General features: G+C 49.7%; 1 protein-coding gene across 2 annotated transcripts in view; it reads left to right on the forward strand.

Annotated features, from left to right (window-relative positions):
• Positions 1 to 39: 39 nt before the first annotated feature.
• Positions 40 to 9,109, forward strand: part of HNF1B (HNF1 homeobox B) — a 53,087-nt gene continuing 44,017 nt past the window's right edge. For both annotated transcript variants that reach the window (XM_007464879.1, XM_007464880.1), the window contains exons 1-2: positions 40 to 383; positions 5,278 to 5,477. In XM_007464879.1, the coding sequence (XP_007464941.1) occupies positions 40 to 383; positions 5,278 to 5,477 (544 nt within the window). The remainder of the gene's footprint in view (positions 384 to 5,277; positions 5,478 to 9,109) is intronic.

The following is a 9,109-nucleotide window of genomic DNA, read 5'->3' on the forward strand; positions in this document are numbered from 1 at the left end:
TCACCCCCCCTCACCCCCTTCTTTTTCTGTCCTTGGAAAATGGTGTCCAAGCTCACGTCGCTCCAGCAAGAACTCCTGAGCGCCCTGCTGAGCTCCGGGGTCACCAAGGAGGTGCTGGTCCAGGCCTTGGAGGAGTTGCTGCCATCCCCGAGTTTCGGGGTGAAGCTGGAGACGCTGCCCCTGTCCCCTGGGAGCGGGGCCGAGCCGGACACCAAGCCGGTCTTCCATACTCTCACGAACGGCCACGCCAAGGGCCGTCTGTCCGGGGACGAGGGCTCCGAGGACGGGGACGACTATGACACCCCTCCCATTCTCAAGGAGCTGCAAGCCCTCAACACCGAGGAGGCGGCGGAGCAGCGGGCGGAGGTGGACCGGATGCTCAGGTAGGCGCGGACCGAGGTGCGGAGTGTGCGCCCGAGCCCCTTGGGCCCCCGGCCTTGTGCCTGAGCGACACTGCGCTCGACCGCTCTTGCCAAGCCTGGTTCCCACCAGAGAAGTCCCCCGGGGGGCTCTCCGCTTCTCTCCCAACACCTGGACCCCTCCAAATCCCTCAACTGGACGGCTCGAGCCCCGAGGCTTCAGGAACGCCTGCCCAGGCCAGCGCCCGGGACCCGCGGGGCCCTCCCGACCGGGCTGGGGCTCGGCCTGGGAGAACCCGAGCTGCGGGGCCCTTTGCCCGGAGGTTTGCCCACGCGGCGGAAGGTGCGAGTGGGCGCAGTGAAACCGCTGCGATTCCCAGGAGACCAGGCTCGGGCCCGCATCAGCCCCAGGCCAAGCCTTTCTCCGAGGTACCGCCTCCGCGGTCCGGGGAAACGCCGCCGGCCTGGGACACGGCGTCCTGCCGCTCTTGGCAGAGGGACAGGCAGCACCCGGGCCGGGATCGGGGGGCGACTTCTCTGGAGTCCCATTTGCAGCGCCCGTGCAAGACCCCAGGGCTATCCGGAATCCCCAAAGCCCGTTTAGATTCGCGAAAGGAAATGTTTGCACGTTGTCAGCTTAGGGTGGATCCTCAAGCGGCAAAAGAAACCACATCACTAAGCAAGCGAGGGGGAAATGCGGCCAAGACCCCAGTTCGCAGCGGATTTGGTGGGAGAAAGGAGGGCGTTTCCGGATCTCGCCGCCGACACCCCGGCGTCCCTGGGGAATCCAAGCAGGCTGGCGGGAGGTCTATCTCCCGGCCCCGGATCGTTTGCTAAAACTTCCCGAGCGGTCCAGGGCTTTGACAGCTGGTTACTAATTATCCAAGGAGCCGAGCGGTCCCCTTAGACCGCACGTCGCTCCCGGCCACTCTGCTTTAGGACCAAGCCCCTCGCTTGGCCTCGGACCCTTCAGAGCCGCGGTCTCTAGACAGGGCCAGGACCAAAGTCGCGCCGGGGACTCGGGCAGCCTCGGTCACCCGCCCGCAGTGGCAGTTTGGGATGGGATATGACCTTGCATTTGAATTTGCTACCTGGGGACTCGGCGGCTTACTCTCTAGCAAAACAGTCAGGGGAATTTCTATATATTTTTTTACTTCCGGAAATTATGTTGCTACAGTTCTGAGGTTTGAGGTTCTTCCCTCGCGGTTTCGCCCGTGGCGGCGGTTTCTCCCCAGCCGGGGTTAGGGTGCAGGAAGGTGAGAGGGTCTGAAGAGGAGCGGCGGGGGCGCCAGGGCGGCCCGGAGTTTGACCCGGGCCCGGCGGACCGACCGATCTCCCGCCGCCCACCGGCGGGCCCCCACCCCCACCCCCGACCCGGTACCTAGGCCCATCTGCCTGGCCGCAGGCGCCCGCCTTCCAGCTGGGATTTGGAAGGACGTGGGAAGCCCGAGGCGACCTGGGGCGCCCCTCGGCACCCAGCCCCGCGCCGGTCCGGACGCGGCAGAGATGTAATATAAACTGCAGCACGTGGAGTTCGGGTGTTATTAATTTATTTCTATAAATCATCAACAGAAAGATACACAAAAAGTCGTGATTAGGTTGAACGGAGAGGCGGGTTATTCATTGGTGAAGTTGTAAACGCGGCGGCTTCGAGGGGCAAGGAAAGCAGAACGCGGACGCGGGGCTGCTCGCTGCTGCCCGGGCACACGCACCGCGCTGCCGGGCCCTCCCAGCCGAGCCCCCGCGCCGCCCGGAGACCAGGCGCCGGACCCGGGCTGCCCCAGGGCCGCCGACGCCTTAGGCCCGGCCCGGAGCCCTGGACCTCAGCGCTCTTCGCTGAGCAGAGCCCCCAGCTCCAGGGGGGCGGGGAGCGAGGCTAGGGGGCCCGAGACCCCCGCTGAGGCGGGGGGACGCAGGACAGACCCCAAGGTTTCGCTCCCTTTCCCCAGCGGTTGCTGCCTTCCCTCCCCCAACTTCGGGAGTGGTCAGACTTGATTAAAGTAATTTTTCAAGAAATCGCTAGCGGTCCCCAGGTCACTGCACAGTCGGCTGCTGACCGCCAGACGCACGCACTCCCTTTTTGGCCCACCTCGCTCCCCTAAGGCGGAAAGAAAAGAACAGGGCAAGTCACTCAGGGGAGCGCCCGGCCGCTCTTTCCATCTGCTGGAAGAGAAAGGCGAGAAAAGCAGGCCGGGGGCTGCGCGCTGCCGGGTCCCCGGCCCCAGCTCTAGGCTGGCGCGCGGTGGAAAGTTGGAAAGTTGCTTGCTCCCAAGAGGCCGGGCCTGAGGCTTCTTAAAGAAGAATCACAGCGATCTGAGACGGGGTCCAGGACCTCTCTGCTTGTGGGCGGCCGAGGCATTGTTTGGAAAGGAGCGTGCTGGGCTGGCCAGGCGGGCGCCGAGGTCGGGCGCTTGACACCTGCGTCCTGAGCACAATGCCCGGGCGCGCTTCTCCCGTTCTGTGTGTTTATCGGGGTTGAGAACCCCTGATCACGGGCTGTATTTTCAAATTTCAAAACGTAACCGACTCTCGGGGCTCTTCCCGGTGAATGCATGAGAATTCTGTGGTCAGAGCTGTAAAGGTGTAACTACGCCATCTTATCCCCAACTCTGGTCCTTCAATGCCGGCTGAAAGATTTGCTATCGTTTACAAGGTTTTACTGGTTTGGTTTTTTTTTTTTTAAACCTTCCCAATTGTTAAGCGAATTCACTCTTAACAACGGAATCATTCGCTTTTAGAACATTACACAATTTCAGTTAGGTTTCTTAGACACACGAAATAAATACAAGTAAAAAAATGTTAAGCAAAACCAAAAAAGTCAAAGAATCTGTCGGAGCAGCATTAACTTTTAAAATCCAAATACTTTTTCTAACTTTTGAAGCTATTGTTGGTATCCGTTGAAGGTGTTTTTCTACCCTAAAAATATCTGTGGAAGTATTCACCAGAAATAAGATTTTAAATGAGCTCTGATGTTTACACGGGTATATGCAAAATGTTACATTACTTTCCTCTTACTCAGGGTGAATTCTCCATGCTTGAAACTGGGACGCAGTTCCTCATTTTTTGTTCCTGTTGTTAGTTCATTATTTTGTATTACATGGAAGTACCTTTATAAATACTTGAGAAATATATTAAGCTATATGTAATTAATCTTGTATTTCTCAAAACATGTCTATCAAAGCCTGTGTTTTCATAAATTTAATATTAAAGACTTACTAAAATGATCACAATTTTTCAAATGCTTACAAAAATCTCAGTTTAATTACTGGATTTTTAAAACTTCATTACACAAACATAACTTTAGTTGACATGTTATAGGTACCATTTAGAAAGAAATCGGGTATTTCATTTGCAACACTGTAAATGTTGCTTTTCAGCATTGTTTTTTATTACCTCTGAAAGTACTTTTTCCCTTCACTTTTTTTCATGTTCTGTCAGGCTATTATATACATCAACATACAGTAAAGGGATGCTGTTTTTTTTTTTTTTTAAGTTAAATATGTAGCTGCATTAAACAAATAGTATATGTGGATGTGTTGTTTCTTGAATATTTTTGTTCTATACTGTGCACTGTTTTCTTAATTTCTGTTTTCAATTATATCTCTCACTTTTAAGTCACCTATTCAATAAGCAAGAAAGGATATTGGCAAAGTTGAAAACATTTGGAATAAATTCAAAGGCACAAATACAGTGTTCTAAAGAAGCTTTTTGCATTACCTGTGTTTATGAGAAATGTAAGCTCTTATCCCAAGCTTAAAATTTATGAGAAAGATTAACTTCCAGACACTCTTACCCTGTCAGAGGAGAAATGTAAGAATACAGGAAAACATGGCATTTGGAATCATTCATATCTTATTCAGAAATTGAAATCATTCTCCCTCCTTTTGGTCTTATTTGAGAGGCGGGGCTGTGAAGATTTTTTTTTTTTTTTTTTTTTTTTTTTTATTTTTACTGGCCTCACCTCAGTGTAACGATTCTTCAGCCCCAGGGAGGAACATCATTTCTTAAAACTTTTCTGAAACTCTGAAAACTGTTTAATATTTGGCTAAGAAGTCCTCCTTGCTTCTCAGGAGGTGGACACAAAAGTTTTACTCCTGTTTTAGAAGACAAGAAACGGAGACACCCATTCTGAAAGAAAATAATGGGGGAGCAGTCCAGGTGAATTTAGAGATTCTGCCCTCTGTCATTGTCGGATCAGCCAGCCCAGCCCCAAGCTAATGGCACCTCCACTGTCCAGTGGGCCTCTTGCCGTTGTTTAAGTCTCTCACATCCTCACCTCATAACGATTCTTCAGCCCCAGGGAGGAACATCATTTCTTAAAACTTTTCTGAAACTCTGAAAACTGTTTAATATTTGGCTAAGAAGTCCTCCTTGCTTCTCAGGAGGTGGACACAAAAGTTTTACTCCTGTTTTAGAAGACAAGAAACGGAGACACCCATTCTGAAAGAAAATAATGGGGGAGCAGTCCAGGTGAATTTAGAGATTCTGCCCTCTGTCATTGTCGGATCAGCCAGCCCAGCCCCAAGCTAATGGCACCTCCACTGTCCAGTGGGCCTCTTGCCGTTGTTTAAGTCTCTCACATTCCAGGAAAGTGAAGGAAAGCAAAATAAAGCAGGAACTTCTCTTTCTGCTTCCCCAGAGAGAGTGCTGGGGTGCTTTCCCATTCCTGAAGCAGGGAAATCATCTTCCTCTTTGCCCTCCTAATCTCAGATGAAAGGGATGGAGTACACTATATAGGAGCTTTCATCTCCTCTTTTGTTTAGGTTCTATTCTGGCCTCTCCCCAGGATGTAACTGGGACAGGAGGAGAAACCGGGGAAGGTCAGAGTTTTACACAGAGTTTAGGTAAAACCTCTAGAACGAGGATATTTCTCCCCATCTCTTCTACCAGCATCCTAACCATCTGCTTATCTGTCTAGCGAGGACCCTTGGAGGGCTGCCAAAATGATCAAGGGCTACATGCAGCAACACAACATCCCCCAGAGGGAGGTGGTCGATGTCACCGGCCTGAACCAGTCACATCTCTCCCAGCATCTCAACAAGGGCACCCCTATGAAGACCCAGAAGCGCGCCGCCCTGTACACCTGGTACGTCCGAAAGCAACGGGAGATCCTCCGACGTAAGTGCTTTCATCCTGCCTCTGCCTCAACCAGGAGTGACCTTTGCCCTAACTCTGACCCCTGTGGAATGCCTCAGTTTCCTCTTCATCAACAAGGTCTGCATAGCGCTTGGCAAATATAAGGAAGCTGGCATGTGGATTTGGCCTTCAGCGCTGCTGTACAATGGGTTGACTTCTATCATTTTCTTCTCCCACGATCCCCTAGTACCCAGCCAGTTGCTTTGACAAGCCCTTCAGTGTGTGCAGTGCACCCTGAATATTTTGGTCCCTGCTTCCAACATCTTTCTCTTTGAAACCAAGTAGGTAACAGTGGAGTATTGTCCCCAAAGTAAGCCAAGCATCTCCCCTTGATACATGACCATGGATCAGTTTCCAAGGAAGACATTTAGTAGCAATCAATAATATTGATCACTATTATCGTTATTTTCCTCCTCTCTGAAAAGAGTATAAAAAATAGAAGGCATTTGTATATATAGATATATTCAGAACCCGATCCTATTATTTGCGGGGGGAGTGTTGGGTAGGGGGGGTGCAACTGAGTTCTGAAGCAACTTAACACGTTTGCTCACATTTACCAAAATCGGTGGAGTTTTGAGACCCCCAGCCGGGGAGCCTAGGAAGAAGTTGCTTCTGGCTAAAGCAGAGGGACCAGGAGTTAAAAGCATCTGCATTTGCAACTCTGACCCGTGAATTCTTGTCATTCCCATTGTCATTCCCCAATTCCCTTTCTGTCCCAAGATTTCTTCTACCCAATAACACAAAGATTTTTGTTTTGAAGTCTAGGGAAGTTTGAACTGCCTTTCAATGATAAGAGTATCAGTGACCTACTGTTTTTACTTTAGGAAGGTATACTTTTACATTACACTTTGATTATTTTGATCCAGCCTTTTTGCTAGGAAAAATTTATATGAGCTTTCACTCCTCCCACACACTATCCTCTGGGCGGTGGGCTTCTCTGTCAAGATATGAGTTTCTACCACTTTCTGGGCTGGGTTTTTTCCCCTCTCACTGGAGGGCTACTTTTTAAAATCACTCTTGTTTTCTGTCACACACTGACCTGAAGTGATTGTCTCAGTATTTATTGTCCCAATGTCTGTGGGCTGGAAAGGACTTCAACGTGGAGGGAAAGGGTTTAAGGGTTCATCTCATATTGTGGTGGTTTGCTCTTTTGTTGGAAGCATTAGATGGATAGGTTTAAAGAAGCAAAGTGAGAGCTCTTTGCTACTGAGGGGAAGAGGCCCCTTTTAAACTCTGGGATCATCCACCATCCATGGTGACTAGGTCTTTAAGAATTTGTGTGTCTGACATGAAGCAACTCCCTGTAATTCCTGGAAAGCCTAAGAAAAGTTTTCAGGAGCCATAGTCTCCAAAGGCCAGAGAACCCTTGGGACACGTCCTCACTCCAATACAAGCCTCAGGCAGCATCTCCAGTTTGAGCTTCCTCTCTGCGTGCCATGGGATTTCCCTCAGAAAGGAGGAGGACAGCCGGAAGCTTCTAAAAAGACAAAAGTCCCAAAAAGTTTCTCAAGATGCTTGAGAATGACATTTTGCAAAAATGTATGACAGTCTCTGCAAAGGATTTTAAAATTATTATTATTGTTTTAAAGTCCCATGAGACATAAAGCTTATGAAGCATCCCTTCATTCTGTAAATATTATATGAGCACCTATGAGGTGCCAAGCACTTGCTGGGCTGTGAGATACACACGTCCTTTTCTCCAGGGTTTTCTCCAGGGATTTACAACCTAATGAGGGAGATGAGATGTTTGAAAAAATAATGACAGCTGCTTTCTAAGAGTTGTTATAAAAGTATACACAAGGGGCAGCAGAGGAATTGCTAAATTGCCTAGAGACATCACGGAGGGCTTCCTAGAGGAGGCGACATTTCAACCAATTCTTAAAGGATGAATATAAGACATGCACGCATGCGATAAAATATAGGAAGTGAGATGAATAAAAGAGGGACACAAGTGAACGTGGCAAATGGTAAGAGAGAGTGGGGAAGATAAAAAAAGATGACACATGATACATTTTCTTGAGAAACTAAAAATAATAAATGGTAATATTCATGAACCCACCTATGCAGATAGAATCTCCTTGTCCAGGCTGGCTCCTGAGCCTGTAAAGAGGTTGCCGAAGCCAACTGCTTCAAGTTAATTTTTATGGGCAATGAACATTTTCTGTGCCCCTCCCCCAGTTAATCTGGAAGGCAGTGGGGGAGAGTTCGTGGTGGATGGAGGACATGGGGGAGTCTCGTTCTTCAAAACAGGCAGCCAGCAGCCAGAGGCAGCCCCCACTGCATGGGCAACTGCGGGCGTGTCTCGCACCCACCACAGGCAGGACTTCAGGAGTCAGTTCAGTTACCTCCACCCAAGGCTGATTGGAAGGTTTTGTGGGTGTGTTGTTTGGGTTTTGTTTCAAGCGAGAGGCGATGCCTATGGTGCATCACCATGCATATGCATGGTGATGCAATGGTTATGAGTTTAGCGTCTACAGGCTGGGTTCACGTCCTGGCTCCCGCCCCAAGCCCATGAAACTTTAACTGGTCTGAACCTTAATTTCTTCATCTGTAAAATGGGGATAACAATACTTCTTGCACAGAGAGGTGTGAGAATTAGATGAAGGCATGCATTTGGAGGACTTTGTATAATACCTCACTGTAGAAATGGTTCAGTAAATGTTCCCTGTGATGACATCTGTTCACATCAAATGAGGAACCTCATACTGATCCTGGGTCCTTGGGATCACCCATACTGGCTTTGGCTATTATTCATGGTAACTCCACAGGGCCACAGGGAGGAGAGGAGTCACTGAGACAGACACCCACTGAGCAGGGGACTTCCTTCTCCCACTATGATCCTCCCCAAGGTCACTCTACTTAGATGGCTGCTATGAAGACCAAATAATACAGGAAGTGTAAAAGCACTTTGAAAAGTATAACTTCCGTAGGAACTTGGGTGATCATCATTATCATCACCGTTATCCTGACTAGGGGCAGATGTTCTAAAAGACTATTTAGTGCCCATAGGTCTTCACCCAGTCCCATTCCACAGGCGGGGAAGCTGAGGGACCAGGAATTAAGGAACTTGGTTGGGGCCCTACATTATTTGATTGAGTCAGTGACTTCCTGCCAGTAAATTTGGCAGAGACATTCTCAGGTATCTAAAGGAGTTGTTGGGAACCAGTGAAAACAGAGCCCTAAGTGGCCTGAGAAGCATCCAAAGCGGGCGGGGCCCAAATCAAAGGTCCCAGTGACACGTTCAGTCCATCTACCTGGGAGACAGCTCGTTAACTTGGCCGATCGGCAACTGGTTAAACAAAGGCCAACACCACCTGCGTCTGGGGTACAGGCTTGTTAGGGGCCCACTGCTCCTTGTGATGGACCAAAATGGAAGTGGATCCTTAGATGGTAGTAAGTTTCGCATTGCTGGAGGTGGATGGGCTGGAAGGCCACGTGGTAGGGTGTTGTGGACGGGATTCAAGCACTAAGTAGTGGCCTGACTTTGGACCCTGAGGATTTTCTGAGACCTGTGGGGATGACTCCAGGAAACAAGAAAGAAAAACATCAAGGTCCAGAACCCAGGAACCAGGAGTTAAGCGATGAATCTGTTACGTGTCCTTGTTCAGCAGAGT

This window comes from Lipotes vexillifer, unplaced genomic scaffold (genome assembly GCF_000442215.2).
Source record: "Lipotes vexillifer unplaced genomic scaffold, Lipotes_vexillifer_v1.1 scaffold788, whole genome shotgun sequence".
NCBI classification, from domain to species: Eukaryota; Metazoa; Chordata; class Mammalia; order Artiodactyla; family Lipotidae; genus Lipotes; species Lipotes vexillifer.